This window comes from Malurus melanocephalus, unplaced genomic scaffold (assembly GCF_030028575.1).
Source record: "Malurus melanocephalus ecotype Western Australia unplaced genomic scaffold, MMel_1.1 scaffold_471, whole genome shotgun sequence".
NCBI classification, from domain to species: domain Eukaryota; kingdom Metazoa; phylum Chordata; class Aves; order Passeriformes; family Maluridae; genus Malurus; species Malurus melanocephalus.
The window spans coordinates 49,051-69,106 of NW_026623703.1; the positions used below are offsets into that span (position 1 = coordinate 49,051).

A 20,056-nucleotide genomic window follows, 5' to 3' on the forward strand; every position below is an offset into this window, starting at 1 on the left:
TCAGGATCCCCCTCAGGTCAGCGCCCGGCCGAGCCCTGCGGCGGAGCGGAGCAGAGCTTTCCTCCCTCCCTCCCGCCTGCCCTTCGCGGTGTTCCCTCACCCCCTGTGCGGTGTTCAGCGCCCTGAAGCGATGGGGGCTCTCGGGGATCGCTCGGCAGCGACGGCAGCCTGGGCCCAGTCACTTGGGTTCATGTCGGTTAGGATCCCGTTTTGGGGTCTGCAAGAGCCAGAAATCATCGGCAGAGCCCCTGATTCTTTTGTGGGGGTCTAAAGATTCCTTTGAGGATTTAAAAAGGACCAGGGGGAGAGCGGGAGGAGACTGGAAGATGAGGGCTGAGCTGGCCTGAAGCAGCGCAGTGAAGGGGGATGAGGTGTGTTGAAGTCTCTGAAATAGCCCGAGATATCTGATATTCCTGCATGTTTTYTGCTGATTCTTTCTTGCTCCTTGCTCTTGGGTCCAGTGCTTGGAAGGGCGCTGGCTGTTCCCCCTGCCACAGGGGTCACGGAGATCCTGGTGTAGAAATGGGACTGTGCCCCATGGAATGGAGGGGTTTGTGCTGCTGAGCATTGTCTTTGTGGGTAAAAAAGAACTCTCCTGTTTACTGCCCTAGGAGCCATGTGTGGGATTTCTCTAACCTTCAGTAAAGATGTTCAGTGAGTTACCTACCATGTCAGCAGCCTCCAAAGTCTGTAAAGGTAAGCAGAAGTCTACTGGCGCACACCATCCATCCTTCCTTCCTTCCTTCCTTCCTTCCTTCCTTCCTTCCTTCCTTCCTTGGCACCGCCTCTTATTATTTTTTTAAAACCGTTCGTGTCAAAATTTTATTCAGAAAGGAAGCTGTGAGAGGAAAGGGTCAGCCAACAGGAAAATAGCAGGGTTTTCATTTTCCTTTTGTGGGCTGGCATGGGACGGAGCACTCACCTCTTAACACTGCTGATAATAAATGATTATAGCAGTCCATTTTGCTGGGAGCTGAGGTTTGGCTCTGACAGCTGCTCTGGTGATAAAGTGTTTCACCTCATCTAAAAATCTTAAACCTTTAAAATACTCGTCTTCGTCTTTCATATTTGAAATTAAATATTGCTAGAAGTTTAGTAAGTTAGTTATAAAAAGGATACGATTACATAAAACAGAAGCATCACCTTGGTAAGAGATTTCTTTTGAAATGTATGTCTATAAAGTGCCATTAGAGGATGGTTTAAAATAAGTCAATGCAGATGAACTGACAGTGGGCTCTGAGTATTTTTGCACACTGAGCAAACTGTTCATTTACATTAGTGGGGAATCTGGTTCATGAGAAAAATTCTAATTTTATAATTGATCACAGATTGTTKGCTTTAATTTCATTTGTGTTGTTTTACACCTTTATATAAAGTATATGGTTTTGTGTTCTTGTTTCTGTTTGTAAGTGTTCCTTYCTGCCTTCCTCCCTCCCTCTCCTATTACACTTTTGCTTCAAGGAAAATTCTAGTCCAGGATAAAAAAGCCTAATCTAATTCTAATAGCAGGGGAGAGTGAAGTGTGGAGAACGATCCTCCTSCCACCTGTTCAGTGCAAAACTCCTGTTGACTTCATGGAAGCAAYACTAGTTTTAAAACTCTCCAAATTAACAGCAGAGATAAAAATAATTTTGTGATGCAAGGAAGACAGGAAAAACGTCTATCCTAGTTACAAGTGATCAGATGCGGTGTTTTATAGAAACTTCTTGGTGAAATCCAATTCAAAACTCATGAGATGTAGAAAACTTATCTTTATTATACCTTCATTATTAACTTGAACAGTTGAGTTTTCAATATTTTGCCTYAGTGAATATGTAGCTCACTCTGTTTTAACTCTGGAATATATGTCATTAATTATCCTGTCAAGGAGAATCTGTTCTTTCCAGTCCTGCTTTMGTGTGATGACTTATTAATGACACATAATACAAAAAGAGCATTGAAATGACAGTGTTCACTTCAAGGCCGTGTGTCTTTGAAAGGATGGGGATGAATCCTTAAAACATTTCCATTCATGCTGTGCATATTATAAATAGACTCAGTTTTGCGTGGGCCTGATCYTGCAAGTGTTCTAAGCATAAAACTGTTAGTTCTGTGTACAAGGTGCTTTAGTGGACAAAGCTCTTTAATCTGTAGGTGGGATATGTCATTGAAACTTTTAAGATCAAACCTTTCACTCTGTTGCCTCATTTTCCCGTGTATAAATTAAAGCTCATGTCTGGCTGTAAACCTAACTAGGTCAGGAATAGTTTTTTTTGAAAATGTGTAAAATCAAGTAAAGAATTACAGTCACAGTTGTACATCGTAGCTGTAGCAGTTCTACCMTAGCAGAACTCCTCCCTGGTTTTTGGCAATTCAACTGTTACAACACCACTGTCATTAAATACAGGGTAGTKCCTTACCAACAAAGGAAGCAATACAGGTTACAATCTCAGCAAATTCTAAGACAAACTCAAATAAATTATTTCCTACTCACATGAATAATTCTGTCGTATCTTCTTTGTTTTCTGTAATTTGATCATCTGTTTTGAAGTACGTAGGAATTTTGATTTTTCTTCATGTTGTAGGGAGTTTCAATCAACAGTTTGCTCAAGATTGCTTGATATTTTTTTCCTTTCTTGCAGTGTCTTCTGTAGTTTTAGCTCTATTTTTACCACCAATATGTTTTGCCAGTTTCATATCCACAAGTCTAACCTTCTGTCTTGGAAGAACTTCATAGTCTGTCATTCATGTAAATAATAGTCTAATAGCTGGTCTGTTGAAATTATTTTCAGTGGAAAATTGGGCTCTCTCCAAAAACTGCTGTTGGCAGAGTCGATTCCTCAATGATGAATGTGGTTACTTGCTGAATTTTCAGGTAATACACTTCGTCTTTTTATTTTTTGTCCCTCTTTGGATAGTTTAGTAACTGCTTTGATTCAGTTTCCACTAAGAAGCAATTTATCATGTCATTTTTCATTTTGAAGTTCAGGAGCACATCTGTTATGGCATTTGCCATTACACGGAGAGTCAGTGAAGACAACTRAAACCCTGACAATCACATTTCTGTGGTCTATAAAGCTCATTAAATATGAAACCATTTCCGTGGGTTTCAGTTTGAACCAGATTCCAAGAGTAGTGAATGAAAATAAAAATTTTATGATTATAGATTTCATAAAGTTTTTATTTCTAATCAAAAGCATGAGCTATGAAGATGTTCATGTATGGATAGCGGTATTGTGTTCAAGGATAAGAAATAAAATTCTGAATTTTCTCAGTGCAGAAAGAAATAAACTGTTGGGCTGTCAGACTGGATGTCAGTATCAGCCACAGGGAGATGGAATAATGGTCCTTCCTGTTGGAAGGAAGACTCTTTGAAATATTATTTAAAAAGGTGGTACCTTCATGTGGGTATTCCCATTTTGTGTGTTCAGGCAAGACATCACTAATTTGCAAATCTAGCTTACTGTTAGATTTCTGTTAGATTTGGGAAGAAGGATAGTTACCCTTAAGGAGAACAGTTAATCTTAGAGACATGAACATCTGTACAGTCTTAACAATRAATTCTTAAAGAATATGGATCTATCCCAAAGAATACAGATACATCTTAAACCATACAGATGTTGTGCAGTGTTTTATAATCTAGAATTGTTTGGTTGATTTTACAACTTGGTCCCACAGATGCTCTCACATTTATAGAAAAATGGTGCAAACATTACATTTCCTAAAMCAGTATCTTGTTCATAGAATCACTGCCAATGATACCCAGCTGTTGTATTAAAGAATACTTTTGTTTCAAATCTAGACAGTTTTTATTTTTTAAGAAGCATTGCTTAATAGTTTCCATGCAGGAAAGTCTTAGTCCATCAGCATGTCCTTTCTTCCCCTTTTTTTCTTTTCCCCAAATTTATCAGTACTTCAATAATGTGGTATTCTTAAACCCCTCAGGCAAACTCTTTGACTTCCTCTGCCTGGCAGATGGGTTTTAGCCATGGATTGTTTCTTAAAATGTTTATGTTGTCACACAWACAATATTTTTCTCAGCTGGAAAAACATTTTTAGAGAAAATCCTATTTGCTGCTTGTCTCAAAGGTTTCAAAAGTGCTTGTACCTTTCATTTAGGCCAAAAAAATTTTACATGCAGGTATTTTATATTGCTTTGGGGAACATCAAAGCTAAAGCTTAGCAAGTCAAACATCTTTCATGAATGGTGCTTTTTTRTATGGATAGGAAGCTAGTTCCATTAAAACAGTCCAAAACCCCAAGAATAAAGATACCTCTCTTCTAAGAATTTTGCAGGGGTGTCTTTCAGGTTGGCTTTGAAATCGTATTCTGAATTTTATTTGCAGTTTATTTTAAATTCCTATTCTTGACACATTTGAGTGTTTGTGGTTTTTTTAAGATTTCTAAATGAGCTTTATCTGCTCCTAGCATCAAATATTACTGGTTTTGGAAGGCAGTGCTTGTTTCCATTGTGTAACAYTGATAGGGCCACTGGTGAGTCATTGAGGAAAAAACACCAGAAAGTCCCAGTGAGGAAAACCAAATGCATTAAAAACGGTAAAGRTCCACCACCTCTGTAATGCTCCTGATCTGAAATACACTTTGCATTAGAACTTGTTYTACCTGTTATTAATTATGCACAGTACTAGACAAAACCAGGATGCTTTCTGGCATGAAAGCTGGGCCTAAAATAACAGAAAAAGAGGACTTGGATTCAAAGAACATGGCCTGAAACGGACCATGAGTGGAATTTTGCATGAAGCTTGAGAGGGTTTTTCTGTCTCAGGAAAGTGAAAGAASTTGATGTAAATCAACTCTCAAAGGAGAGTGTGCTGATTAAGGCCAGACTGTTCCCACCCTGAGAAGTAGCCACAGTCTGAATTCCCCTCTGCTGGCTAACTCCACCTTGGCACGGTTAGATGGATTCTCACATACCACTCTGCAGTCTCACCAAGGCCTGGGAATTGAAAATTCCAAATTCATCCTACAGTGGGAGCTGGAGCTGGGCTGCAAACCCTGCATGAGTTGTGCTCTGGCTGCATGCACATGGAAGCAGCTGATGGATGGAGCCCCTGCAGTTCCTCAGCCATGCCCAGGCTGGCATCCCCTGGCATTTGGGGCAGCTCATGGCACAGAGTGTTAGAAGGGTCACACCTGGTTCACCAGGGARGGAAATGAGTGGCATATCTCCACGTGAGCTGGCTCAGATCTTGCTGCTGGCTAGTCAGCACTGCACAAATCTGGGTTTAATAAAKACGGAGCCATAAATTCAGACAGGAGCAGGAACTGGCAACTAATGATCTTGACTTGTAGTGGCCTCTGAGCTGTTTGTGCAGCTGTTCGTGAAGCCACGCTGTAAATCAGATCACTCAATCCAGATTTTTAAAGTTTTGTCTAATCTTAATAATTTTGAGCCAGAATTGCTCCATCGATGAAATTCATGCTCTGGTCCCACAAACAGTTGCATTGGCACCATTGCAGYGCTGGTGGATGTGACACACAGACAGTATGGAAGGAGGAAGGGAGGCTGCTGGATTGTAAATTTGTCTTTGGGGCCAATATCCCTGCATAATTCTTACCTTATTCTCAACCACAGACTCTCCATCAGGTTCATTTTCAGATCCCTCATGCTCAGCCCTTCTCAAACTGAGCCCATACTCAGGCTTACAAGCTCTTTAGTGTCTCATCTATGCAATACTAGATCATCTAATGGTAATAAATGGATGGAGATTAAATATGAACATGTAATTGCATTCCTCTCAAGGCTAGCCAGCTGTGAGTTCCAGTGTTTAGACCAGGCCTTATCCTGCCTTGTTACTGGCAGCAGGAAGATAGATGACATCAACCCTTAACCTAAAACCATCAGGAGGAAAATCACTCTCCAGTCCTTGTTTTTGAGGGGTTTGGGTTTTCAATAACTTTGTACTGCTGGATTGAATTTATACAAAAAATTTCATGCCACATTGCCATCCACWAATTAAATCTATTGCGTCATGAGATTGCAGTTGCATACTGGTGAGAGTAGGCTTTCAGTTACTATCATAGGTTATTTTTGAATACACCAGTTGAGCCCAGGGGAAAGGGGATGATTCTTTGTTAAAAGGTGATGTATAGTATTTTAAATTCTTATGGTCTCTGACCAGGGAGGATGCCCATTTACTTCAGCTGTTGCAGTTAGAAATAAACACATGGGTTTRTTAGGCAGAAAAACATCACTTAAATCCTTACCCTCTCATGGYTATATATGCTGTTTTATACCTTTCAAATCCTCATGGATGTAAGAAAAATCCCATGCACATCTATACCAAATAAAAGGGGTTTTGCATTTTCTTACCATAATTGAAGTGCACTTTCAATTTAAAAAGCAGATCTTCACCTTAATTGTCTTTCTCCTGCTATATTTCTCTTTACAGTCTTAAAGAAAGAAAAACTCTGTCTAGGTAAAAGAAGATGTTAAGCAAGGGAGACTCAAAACTTGGCAAAGGCTAAAATAAAGAATTTTTCCAAGGAAATGAAGGAGACAGGTCAAATTAATTCCTTGTATAACTCCATTTACCTCAGTACAGCTACAGGAAGGATGAATTTGGTACCTTATACCTCTGTGGTCAGAAAAAGATTTCTGTGATCTCAATCAGCACAGTATAAAATARTAATTCTTAAGAAAAAGAATTGTCATTTAAGTCTGGTAGAACTGGCCTTGTTATTTTTAGTCTATTAATATGATTGTAAAAGAACAATAGGTCTACAGAACAACAAAAAAACGGCTTCATAAAAAGATTATTACATGATGATTTGTAGCTTACATCCTTAGTAACTTCTTTTGTAGGGAAGAGGAATTCATGACAGTTTGCTAAAATGGGCAGGGACATCAGGAACAGCTTCTCTTTCTTTTAAGTTCAGCAGCTTTTCTCCAGTTTGCTCTATTGCAAGTTAAGCGTTTTCCTTCCAATCTTACTCTTCTCCTCTGACCACCCCTAATTCAAATTCTCCTTCCCCTCAATATTCTCTGGGTTCTGCTGTGTGTGCAGGGGTCTGTGTGGCTTCTCTTTACTGATGAGTTTTTCAGATTTTTCTCCTCAGGCAGAAATATTCAGCCCCTTGGGGCAGATAAAGGAGAGATGTTTGGCCTCTGCCATAACTTCATTTTAGATTTTAAATTTCAAAATGTCTAAATTTGAGATGCTTTAAGATGYTCACTGAGACCCCAGCCTTCACATGCCAATATCTTGAACTCCAGTGTAGCTGTACCCAGAGATTATTTCCATTTTAAAACRTTCTTATGAAACATCACCCCTGCCTCTCCACCCCACCACCAAATTCAGGAAATACTTTTCATATCAATGTTGAGATCATTTAATACTGTAATATGAAAGCATTCATGAAGTATATTAGTGTAATGAAATTTAAGTCAACAGTCTGTYTTTTTCATCCTTACCAACTTGCAACTATCAGTTTTAATACAGAGGAAAGTGTCTGTGTATACAAGCATATAAAAGATGTGAAAATACAAAGGCATTTATTGAAAACAGACAAAACCAGGAAGATGATAAAATAGCAGAAGGAAGTGGCCTCACATATAAAAACTTTTGCTTTGTATAGCAGAATTTATCACTGAAAGCTCAGGCTGGCAAATTGCCATGCTTTGGCCTAAACAAGGAATGTAACATCAAAAAAATTTGGCTTGGTGTACAAAACACAATAGACACATTTGAAACAATAATGTCCTACAAAGTAATTCAKTTAAACATTTTTTGTTTCCTTTTAGTGTGTATCTTTAAAAGTTTCATTATATTTTCAAATAGCAGAAAACTCATTTGCACAGATCTCCTCTTAAGGATGTCTGCATCGATTCGGTGTGCTATTCTGCAGGATATATGAAATTCCCAAATATCCAAAATTAAATGAAGGTGGAGCTGTATTTTGAAAGCAAATAATTTTATTTCAAAATAGTGGAGCTATTAAAGCATGTTTTATAAAAAAAGTTATTCACTGTGCTGCAGTTTTAATGCACAAAGCTGCTCAAGTAAACGCGGACTGCTCAGTGTTTTCACACTGGATAAAGAATGTGTTTTTTAAATAGACTCTGCTCCTTTTCTTTTTATGTTTGTGGGGMAAAAAATGAAAGCATTAGGGAATAACAGTACAGTTATGCCTGAAAGACTTGGACATAAAAGTCTTTGAAATCTGCTGTTGATTGAGAACAYTTCAAAAGCATGAGAATCTGGGGTATTTAGTTCAGTTCTTGTCCCAGCTGAGAACAAACGAATTCTTTTGTGCAAGGATGTTCTGCCCCTGGCCTGCTGAGCATTCTGCTGTTCCTGCTGCAAGTGCTGCCCAGTAGAACATGGAGAATGAGCACAGCTAAAGTCTCATGACTAACAAAACCATGGCCTTGCTCTTTATCCATAAGGCTTTTCCAGAGCTCAGCAGGTATGAAAGACTCCAAACCTGAAAAACAAGATGGCAGATAACTACAATTAAAACAAACGTAACTTTGTCAACATCYTAATCACATTTGCAAGATAAATACRTAGCCAAGTACTAGTTATGTTCTTAARTACTGTCTCATTCACAGTTAAAACCTTTTCATCATGTTGACAAGGGTGGTTATCTCCTCCATACATTAAATAATTCCATGAAGTGTTTTTAGGTGTTTCTTCTGTTCGAATCTCCAGTGTTCTGATTGCTTCTGTGGAATTTCCATATTTACTCTCTACAAAGTACAGTTGCCTGGCAGTTCTTTTTCAACCTGCTGTTTTTTCCTGAAATGGTCTGGGCTTCCTGCATAATTTGTACAAAGCTTTCCTTTCTATAAATGTCATTTTAATTTTGTTTTAGTAAAGCTGAGATATACTGATACAAGTTAAAAAGACAGAAATTCTTCACGTTCTTAAGTTGAAATAATTAAATGCTGCCTTGAAACTATTAGGAGATAATATTGGTTTTATTAGATTATGAAACTGCACGTAATGAGAGATAAATGCAGATAAATCAGTCTTCTCAGAAATCTAAACAACTAATCAAGAAAAGATGTTGTTCCAGAATGCTGGCTATAGGCAACAGCAATGAGTAAAGCTGTATCTTTATTACAGTGGGCTTTGGGAAGATCTATATTAATTCCAGAATAATACAMCAGCAAAGACAGGTGTGCTTTTACCATGCTTAATGCAGCACCTACGGCTACACACTTGGGGTGTGTTTCCATTCTTTCTCCTGCACTTTTAATCATTTATGGAAAGCACTTAGGAGAAATTTATCCTTGATCTAAACAAGCAGATATTAACACATGTGTATGTTTATATAGAAGAGTTTGTGTACAGTTATTACATGCAGTCAGGAAAACTAAAATTTGCTATTTTATGTTAATGAAATGCTCTTTTATCTCTAGTTTGCAATATTAGAGCTATGCTGGGAGCATGATGGGCAAAAGACTCCCTGAATGCTGCTCCAGAGCTGCYTGGACATCCTACCTTGGTTTCAGTCCAGTTTTGAACAGAGGTTTTGTCCACTCTTATCCAACAGTCAGTTGAATAACGGGAACTCTTTCATTTCTTACAGAGCCCCTTTGTAACAGTTTAGACACAAAATCCACCTTTGAGTTTACAGTCAGTTACTTCGTGYAGTTTATGTGAGAATGTGTAAAAAGCAGTAGTGGGTTTAAAGCTATGTAAAAAGCCRTATCAAAAGCTGTTATCAATTTGATTGTTCAAATAAAATAGCGAATTTTATAAACCAGAATTCCTAGGAGTTTCCTCTTACCTGACCACCCATATGCTATAGCTTGAGACATCATGTGTTTTATTTCTATARTTCTTGGTTGGTAAATGCTGTCTCCTTTTTTTGAGATAATACACTGAAAGATTGCTTCTGTGTGAGGAGTACAGTATTTGGAATGTATGCAATGAATTTCAAGGCCCTTCAGGAACATGTTWTTGTCTCAATTGAAAGGCTGGGAAGATTCTCATTGACTCTACTGGAAGTAGACCTGCACTTTTAACCCAGACTAAATTTAATGATGCTCCCATCAATCACCCAAGTGCAGGCACTGTAGCTCAGCTCACAGCAGCAGATCCTCAGCTACAGAGCTCTGATTAAGTCAACAGGGCAAGACATCAGTACTGATCTTGTGTGATTGGATTACAGGATTGGAGCTGTGATTTGTCCTACTGAAACCACTCTAAGGTACTTAAACAGATAAATCCTACTATCAGATTTCTTTTCTTATTGATTACACTTTCTGAAATGCAAAGAAAAAAAAAAMMAMCCCMAAMWAAAACTCAAACCAAAAAAACACCCAACCTTGCTTTCTCCACATAGTTCTGCATTGTGATAAGGTACATGTAGGGCTGGAAGGACAACAAATGTGATGAAAYTGCTCAAAAATCCATTCATGAACCCCTACAATTCCTTCTGGATACTTTATGAAAATATATTAGAATTATCTGTAAATGGAGCAAGTAGCAAAAAAGCTTGATGGATTGACTGTAACAAAATACCCAGTGATGAAAAGCTCTGCAGACTTCTGCTTGCCAGCATTGGCAAGTCGTGTAGCTAAATAGAAGGAAAGCAGAAGATACAGCTATCAACTGCAAACGAATGATTATAAACCAGAAAGAAAATGCGAGGAAGAGCTTTGAAAATTATGATTGACAGTGACAACACAGACCAGACAGCTTTTATTTTAAGCAGCAGATTGCTGAGAACATACACCGTGAGTCAAAGTGAAGGACTTGAAACCTGCTATAGTCTGTACAGATGTTCTCACTCAGAAAGCAGCTAGAGGGAACAGAAGATAAAAGAAGGCTGTCCAACTTCAAAAAAGGTTTGAATTTGCATTCTGTTTTGACAAGTTTTTGTGCTAGTCTGTGGTTTTCAGGATGGTAGAAAATTCAGCWTCTACAAACCTGACCTAAAGGGAGAAATAACTGAAGGGGTACAAACGAACCCTTAAAAAGGTGGTGTACAACATCATAAAATGGGTTTTGTTGTTTTAATCTTAAATGCATTTCTATTGAAGGGGCAGAAATTGGAAATGCTGTAACTGTTGTAGCTCTGGAGCAGGTCATACGTGCTGGCAGTCAGCGTGCAGTACTCGGAATGCAAGGCTGAGATCTGAGAGGTGATTTAGGGATCCCTGCTGGAGAAGTGATTTTTTCATGATACAAAGCAAGGCAGGATCACTGAGCTCAGAGGGGTTATTTGTGAATAACTTCCAGCTAAAGTGATTAAGGGCTTTAGCCACTAGCCCCAGAAAAAAAWCCAAAAGGGCATCAAAAACATCCTGCTTGTCATTGCTGCTGGCTTTTTGCTCAGTGAGCAAGAGGTCTCTGTTGGTTTTGGTCCTTTGCCCTTGGGGACACTTTTAACAAAACATCATACTTGAAAGAATTCCAGAATGTGTTTGTTTTTTTTTCTTTTCTTTGAACTACGAGGTTAAAGATAAATAAAGGAGTATTTTGATATGTGTAAAARATACTTGTGATAACAAATAGACAAAGGACTTCCTAACGTTCAAGACTTACAAGTGCTTTTTACAAACACACCACAGTTCTTGATTAAAGAAACCCCATCCAATACTTTTCTTTTTTAATGGAAGTTAAAACACTCCATCCACTTTTTAAAAATCATCTTTTTAAGAAGTGTGAATGTCTTCAGCAGAATCTTTGGTACTTTGAGGTTTTGGGGTTTTTTAATTTTAAGCTGCTATAACACCTGCCAGAAAAAGCAAGAGCTACGAAATTACTGAAGAGATAAATGTTGTGATGAGTGTCAGTTGTTAAAATGTTCCTCTGGCAATCTCAGATTTGCAGAGAGGAAATTTGGCCTCCTGTACAGATGAGTTGTTCTTACAATTTTGCAGTATGAGATGAACAAAGGGATTACCACAAAGTCATAGGCCACCAACTTGAATCCAACTTCAAAGCAGTTCAGATCCTAATAGGAAGAGATTTGGATATGCACACAGTAGCATGTCTRTTCCTGAGTTTATTTGCAAAAGTATTCAGAGTTCCTTAAGAGCCCCCATCTCTCAAATTTTACCTCTGAGAAAGCCACTCACTGTCTTTATATTGACAGAAACACAATCTCTTTAAGTACATCTGTGCAATTTACGCCGTGAAAAAATGGAATGAGAAGCACCAAAACCAGCTCTTGTCTTTTAAAAAAAGATTTTTATTTCTGTTTTTAAATAGCTCGACAAAACCCATCCATTGGTACTCAGAGTTCAGTTGTAAACAGTTACAATACATTACTGCTGTGTATTGATTTTGTACATGAACAAATTGCAGTGACAATCCATGAAATGCACTGTACTGGGATGTACTGACAATGCCATAACTGAAAATACTCCAAAGACTGAAGTGGAACTCCCTCCTGTGGTGTGACTGAGCAGCATCACAGCCAACACTTCTGGCAGCTTGTATTTCAGTCTCTATTCACCTCTTCAAGTTTCAAGTCTACTATGGAAACTTCTCTCCCAAGGTAAAAGTGTCACAAGAAATTTTTAAAATACATACAAAGTTGTAAACATCTTTCTCTGGAACGAAAATAAAAAAAAATGGTTTGTGCCAGCCTTCTCCATCTCGCACATTGCATTCAAGAAACAATGGTAATAAAATGAAAATAGGGCCAAAGACCAAGGCTGTAGACTAAAATTGTGTCTGCAGGGATAACATCACAGTTTACAGGAAGTGTTGAGTATCAGCATTGAAAATCAGTCACCAGCAGGCAGCAGAACCCATCTTCAAGAAAGCTCATGGAACACTCAACTTCCAGTGATGAATCAGGCACTAAATATTAGATTTCCCTACTTGTAAGGACAAAAGCTTAAATTACATCGAGATACTATGTTTGATAATAGCTAAAATTGACTRCAAACAGAAAATTAAACACTGATACTTCTGCAAGTTTGGGGTTTGACCATTTCTGCTATCAGGTTTATACAGATTTTCCATGAAGAGGGAAGAAATTTGCAAAACAGATTATAAATATATAGAGATCACAGAAATAAAGTGGATCTTTTCAAAGCAGATTTTTTTTGTGGAAGTCCCTCTGGTCAAAATGTTTTGGCTTTTCAACTTACTTCATCATCAACAATGAAATAACCATYTCAGTCTGAATCTTGTATCACTAATTCCAAAAAGACTCAGATAATTGAGATTTTGGGATGCAGTAGAGGATTAATTTCAAAGTACAATAGGATTTGCTTASTGCAGGCTGGTAAAGGATAGCATTATTCTAGCACTTCAGTACTTTTCACACTGTCAGCAGATTGATATCTATGATCTTGTAATTTAAATAGGAGATTTGTTCATGAGWATCAGTATTTTCACAGGCAACATTTGGTTTATTTCAGATTTCTATCAAATGCAGCTCTTCCTTGAGGATTAGTAGCTCTGCAGTCTAAAAAGGGGTTTTCCCCCTCAGTTACTGACTGTGCATCACAGAAACAAGTGTCAGAACACATTTTATTGTGCCTTCTTAGGGAAAAGAAAGTTTCAAAATATTCATGTGAATTTACTTTTAATTTTTTGAAAAGTTACACTCTCTAAGTTCAGACATTAATGTATTTTGTAAGCCCCAAATTCTACTGCAATTCTCAGCTGACAGAGGTATCACAAATTCAAAGTAAATATTGGATTTTAAATAAAGCAGCTGTTTTGAAGAGAAAAAAAGCAGAAATACATCACACTGACTACCTATTTCTCTGTCAGTACACTCCAATGAAAGACTATGGACTCTTACATCTCTACATGGTTTCTGTCTATTTGTTGTGCATAATTAATTACAGGGCAATGTTTCTGAGGTGGAACAAAGTATCAAATATGCTTATGCTAAAAATTCTAGGGAGAGCAATACATGTAAGACCAGGCCATAAAAACAAAAGGAGCACCCTGACAATAAGATTATATATTAATAGAGTACATACAGGCTTGCTTCTTCCAAAAATTATATGTGTATACCTTCAGAGGCAAAGGTGGAGAGAAGGAAAAGGAAGCAAACTTTGGCRAAGTTTAAGAAAGTGCAGTCTTTGTACTCCTAAAAATAACTTYAAAAAAAAAGAGAAACCACAAATGAAACAAAAGAACAAACCGCCAAACCTCAAACAGCAACAAAACCAAACCCAACACTGMAAAAGCAAAAGGTTAAAAAACGTCTACAGCTGGAACTGTCTCCTGTGCAGGACGATGCAGACACACGATTGCTAAGATTGCACTGGCTAAAACCACACAGARAAGTAACACCACCATCTCTACTGCATTTTGCACTGCAAAGGAAGAAACAAGCATTTGCATAAGCATCCCAACATCATACTGTGGTAAAACACTTTTTATCTACATGCAGAGCTCTGTGCATACACATTTAAAAGTATATTTTCTTTTCAAAGCAGTACACCATATAGTAAATTTTCACTCAAGTGTAGCTACTAGGCAATTCTCTAAATATTGAGTATTTTCTTACTTGTTTCCTAATGGCAGAAATAAAACTCTGATATGTAGTACAGGAAGGATCTGGACACTAATGAGTGAAATTTTAGAAAGCACAAGTTGTTTAGTAGAACCCTGACATTTTGCTTAGAAATAACCTCTTTCTAGGGCAGGATGAGAGACAAAAATACAGAAATACRAAGGCAACTCCTGGTTGAGTATAAAGGTCCCTTACCCCTACTAAGAATGTTATTTTTCTGTACTATAATAATCATCTGAGGCAGTCTCAGCCCTAACAGCACATTAACTCAAAAAGTTTTCCACGTTGGRTGTAGTGAAGCCATGAAACTCCACACAAAAGGGTTGTTGGCCAAGACACCTTCCATCTTTTGAGATGAGTTAAAATCAAAACATCTGCAGGAAGAGAACAGGCCTAAACCATATCGTGTTAGATGTATCTATAGTTCCAAAGGATGGATGCCATCCTTCAGGTTCCCTATTCTCCCTCCAGACAGGAAAAGCCATTTATTTAAACGTTGTYTCTGTCAGGGCAGACAGTTCCATTAGTGCAAGAACARCTTTYCATCCATGGCCACCCCAGGCTTAAAGTGCAGTACATTACGTGAGATTTTAACATACCAAACTATCCTTTATTTGAATTTCAGAAGGAATGTTCAAGTTAAAATTACCTTTTAGGTTTTACGCAATAAAATTCAAGGCAAGGTACATAAACTATCTTAAAATTGATTAAATCCRCTCATTTAAGACATATTCTTTGTATCTTATGTTCAATATACATATAATACACAACAAGCATCCATCATTTCACTTAGCTGTATTGTATTTAGAGTGATCCTGTAATAAGTGATGAAAGGCCACRGACTGAAACAAGATTTTGCTTAAAAAAAACTGTATTAGCTGGACTGTGACACCTAACACAATTCAACATTCTGAGATCTCCTGGATAGGCTTGTCATTGATCAGGAGCAAACCCTGGCACTCTGCTGTACACACATTTAAATTCTACTTTACTGGTGGTGTGTCTCACATTTCATTCGTCCCCCATCCCTTAAAATCACCATGAAAAGCAGGWGCATTAAAAACTGGATTGGTGCTTTTGTGCCTTTAGCTACTCCTGCTGCCTGTTAACCTGACAATCTCAGCACAAGTTCTTGTGTAGAACTGTGGTTCCCAAAACATGCAGTTCCCAAATGACAAACAGCAGAGAATGTTCCAGGCCCAAGCAGTCAGCTGCACAAACAAGGTCTCAAGTGACAACTGCAGGAACAGCTGTGCCAATTGATCCTTTGTGCAGGAAGCCCAAGCACTCGAGTTTTGGGTGCAGGACTGTGTTCATGCACAGCTTAAGGCTCACCATACAGGGAGAGTGTGGCTTTACCTATGGAGCTGCTTAGAGTTGAACATGGAGTTGCACAATGCTGTCTTTAGCAATCAAGCCAGCTTAAACAAGCTCCAACYCTTCCCTGCCTTCATTCCTCTGCCCTCAGCTCTGCCAAGTGTTTCTTTGGGTCAAGACACAGGCAGASAGCAGCTTAACACCGTAACTCCAAGTCACAGACTTCTGCAGAAGTGATTTTGTTTCTGGAATTTCAGATCCACATCACTTCAAGAATCTTGACCCTCTGCAATACCCAGTGTTAACTCGTGTTAGTACCACTCACTGCAAGGCTGATAAATTCCAGACTGAATGCTTGACTTCCAGGGAACTGTTGTTGTCAGAGTAATTACTTACAATACATAATCCAGTATTATTCTGGGGCTTTCAGTCACTTTGTGACAGGTAATTGCATGGTCAAAAGTCTGCAAGTTAAACAATCATTTAAAKACACACCAGGGAAAAAGTTCTTTTCTAAATTGAAGTAAGTGACTTTTCATCTCTTTTAGCATCCAAAAGGAACAATCAGCCAATGGGGAWAACGAAAACCCAACATATCATTTTACATAAAAAGTAATAGATCTTATTTTCAGCAGTCAAAATTTTAAAATTCCAGCATTTCTCCCCATAACACTGATAACCAGCATCTCATCTTCATAAAAAAGGACTTCTCTACGCCTGTGTGCTAACAGCCCAATAAACACCACACTGGAAACTCTACTGGCTTTCCAAGCAAAGTTTTTCCAAGTTCAAACTAACTGCAACATCACCACCTCTTTCCCAGATGAACCAAGACCAGCTGGCAAAAAGGATACCTCGTGTGTGAATTACTGGCATGGCTTTACTCCACACTGAGTCCTCACTTTTAGGTCAGAGTGAAGGGGAAGCTGATAATGCATCCTAACTCACACACCAATGCCTCCTTCTTTACGTGTCCTTTTAGAGCACACCAAGCCCATCTACAGCAATGCCCTCATTGAGAATTTTGGACATTGAGTTCAAAGTTTGACCTACTGCACAATGAGTTTCTCCACKGAAGTGCCAACAGGAGCCTATTTCTCCAAATTCTATTCACCAGCAGCTCTATGGATTCTAGCATTCTTGCCCCATTCTTTGACAAATCTCATTGTCCGAAATCTGTCTCAAAGCCAAGGTCAACAGGCCCTTAAATTATTACTGCAGCAATAACAATCACTTTTGCAAGGAAATAAAAACCTGTTTTGGAAAGCTGTTTACAGTGTCTATTGTAGCACAATAAAGCTCACAAGATACTGTTAAATTAGAGCAGCACCATCCTTGGAAAGGAACACTGCTGAGAATTACGCTGTATTGAAGACCACCCTCCCAACAGCTTTCCAGTTCAAAGTATTTTAAGGATTTATATRTTAGTTGCTGTTGGATTCAGAGCAGGAATTCAATTCTACAAGAAACAAGTTTCATTGGAAATGGTTATAAATAGTAATAGGCAAAACACTCCACTAATACAAACTCTAAAGAAAACAAAGGCTCTGTGCTAATCAAGTTGGGTTCTAGTTTAGTGTTAACAGCAGACCTGCAGAAGTCTCAGAGACTCTGGAGATTATGCAGTTCTTTACACTCAGATGCAGATATTCCTTATTAAAAATAGTCCCTGTTCTTCCAACAGCCAGTTTAACTAGCAATTACACAACTATAATTTTTACTTCAGCTATCTACTTCTCACTAAAACCTGAACTGTAACCTTGTCTCTCTTATTTTCTGCTGATATTAAAAATAGTAGTTATTAAAATCTCAGTGTTTTACCTTCACTACTGCATACCCAGAGACCTGCTAGTGCAAAAGCTAGCACAGAGATTACCAGCTGTATGATGTAAAAATTATGAGTCACATATTGTATATTCAAAAGCATTTCCTTGTATCCAAGTGTTTGCTCTGAAGATACAAGGTTTGAGTAACAAAGGGAAAAACATGGTTTCTGGTTCTTTATGAGTCCCACAGCACAGTTGTTCAGTGAGGCAACTGGATTAGAACAGGGATCACCAAGTCCACCAAGCTCCAAAGCTTTAAAAAATGCAAACTGCAATTCATTCTCTTTGCTACTGCTCCTTTCTAATTCCAGAAACCACAGGTTTTTATTACACTGCAAATTTCCCAGCCAGAATTGTGCAAAACATACAAAGYTGTCTCCTGGGCAGCATGAGCTCAAGTCTCCAGAAATGCTASGAGCTTCTTCCAGCCAGCCTGTAACTGAAATACCATCAGTGCAGAGAGAAAYCCTATCGAGACTGTCCTTCCCAGAAGAAAAATGCAGATGAAATGAATCCTTCCAAGGAGCAGCTGCACTTGAGTTTGTCCCTGCTGATTCACTGAAACTCAGAGGCATTTCCTTGCCAGCAGAAGGCAGAGGTATGGGATTAAAGAGAGAACAATTCCTGGTGTTAGATAATTCTTGTAAACTGCTACTATGATTCTGAGAACTGTCCAACGTGGAATGCATGTGTGTCAGGTGAGCTGCTGGCTTGTGRTGATCTGGGCCATTGTCACATACTCCTTTCTGGGTAAAATCTTCTTTCTTCATAATCCTGGAGAACACGAGCACAGCTTTGCTGCTTCACAACAGGCTGGATTTGAAGAAGAGTGTGACTGACTCTAGTTGCAGCACACCAAGTCACAAATCAGTGGATCTCAATATGGACCTAAAGAGAAAAAATGCAGGAAATAATTACGCTGATATCCCTGTCTCTTAGTTCCCAGTATACAGAACCAAAAATAATTTAACATCTTCCACATAAAGAATAACCCAGCTACAGAAAGTAACAGTTGTCCCAACAGACAAGTCTCCTTACAGGCTGCTCGAGCACATCCAGAGGATTAGGAGCTATAACCAAACACCAGCCTGCTTCTGTAGTTTCAGTTTAATCTGCTATAAGCTCTCTTTTGGTGACAGGCATGAAAGTGAGTCAGCAAACGAGCACTCACAGAGATTTGCTGTGTAACAGCAGCACTTCCCTTAACCAATAGAAAACGCAGGCTGGGACTGATTAGAGGCTTAAGTTGATATTAAAGTAATCCTCCTGTAAACASAAGTGCAAGTTGAAATCAGAGACACAACAGTGGAAATCACCAGTGCACCATGAAAAGCTTCCCGGAGGGAACTGGTCAGACTGGCTGTCCCAGCACAGGTAGTGGCTATCAGCTGTAGCACAAAGGACAAGCTGGTGGTGTTCCAGAACTATTCTGTACCAACACTGATAACGAGCAAAAACAAGGCATTTGCAGCTGCCAAGGTTACCAAGCTACGTGTACAACTCCGGGCCATTTTCAAGCTGCAGAATTGTAGGGCAAACCCCAAAAATATAAATAAGAGATGGCACATTTTGACCTCTTCCCATTTCAAATTATCTTTTACAAGTCACAAACTCAAACCACACTTATCTTTCAACATTTGGCCACTGGCCAGATGTCAAAACTTTCATTACAGCTGTGTTTTTGAGGAGAAAGAGTGTCCAGTCCTTGGCTAGAACAGATGTTTGTAGTGACAGTGCACAACCTGCTTCTGTTGCCAATTAAGTTAAAAGTAAATCTTTCATTTCATCACAAGAACTACAAAACTTCAACCCTGCAATAGCTCAAAGCCGTGTTAAGAGTTCCATATTTTGTAGAAACAGGCTCAAAAYAGGACAGATGCAAATTAAATCTATCGTTTTTATGCAACAATATTGGTATTTAAAACTCTGCATTTTCCCTGCTGCAACTGTTCTTGATCTCAAAAATAAACTGATGAAGGAAATTATTCTCTTCGCTCTTTACAAGGTGTCAGGAAGGTGCTATCAAAGTGCATTTATTCACAATTTATTCCTGTGACTAAACAGGAACGGGAAAGGGGCCGCCAAAGCGGGGCACTGACAGCCGGGCCCCGGCAAGGGCAGGGTCCGGGGCTGCATCCGTGCACAGCCCGAGCGACACTGCCCGGGTGACCCCCGGGCCGCGCTCCGCCGTTATCCGGGGCAGCGGCTGCGAACCGCCCCGGGCCCGGCCGGTGCCACCGAGACKCGAGCCCGCCSCGGCCCCGCCGCCCCCGCCCACCTGCAGCCGCACGTTGAGCATCATGGAGGCGACGATGTAGAGGTAGGGGAAGTTGATGCGGAGCTTCCAGGCCAGGTCGAAGAAGATGAGCAGGGTCCTGGTGAGCCCCTTGCAGAACACGCCGTAGGAGCGGGCCGCGGCCGACTGGGAGAGCCTGGCAGCGAGCGCGGACAGAGCCGCCGCCATAAAC

General features: G+C 39.3%; 1 protein-coding gene and 1 long non-coding RNA gene across 2 annotated transcripts; one reads left to right on the forward strand and one right to left on the reverse strand.

Annotated features, from left to right (window-relative positions):
- Positions 1-671: 671 nt before the first annotated feature.
- LOC130582206 (uncharacterized) lies at positions 672-16,531 on the forward strand. The gene is made up of 3 exons (XR_008966296.1): positions 672-696; positions 2,772-2,854; positions 12,267-16,531. It is a non-coding gene; the product is annotated as an uncharacterized LOC130582206 (long non-coding RNA).
- A 22-nt stretch (positions 16,532-16,553) lies between these two features.
- On the reverse strand, positions 16,554-20,052 carry LOC130582207 (small integral membrane protein 10-like protein 2A). The gene is made up of 2 exons (XM_057380776.1): positions 19,867-20,052; positions 16,554-18,476 (listed from the first exon to the last, which is right to left on the reverse strand). The coding sequence occupies exons 1-2, from the start codon at positions 20,050-20,052 to the stop codon at positions 18,456-18,458; spliced, it is 207 nt and encodes a 68-aa protein (XP_057236759.1). The 3' UTR covers positions 16,554-18,455.
- Positions 20,053-20,056: the final 4 nt, after the last annotated feature.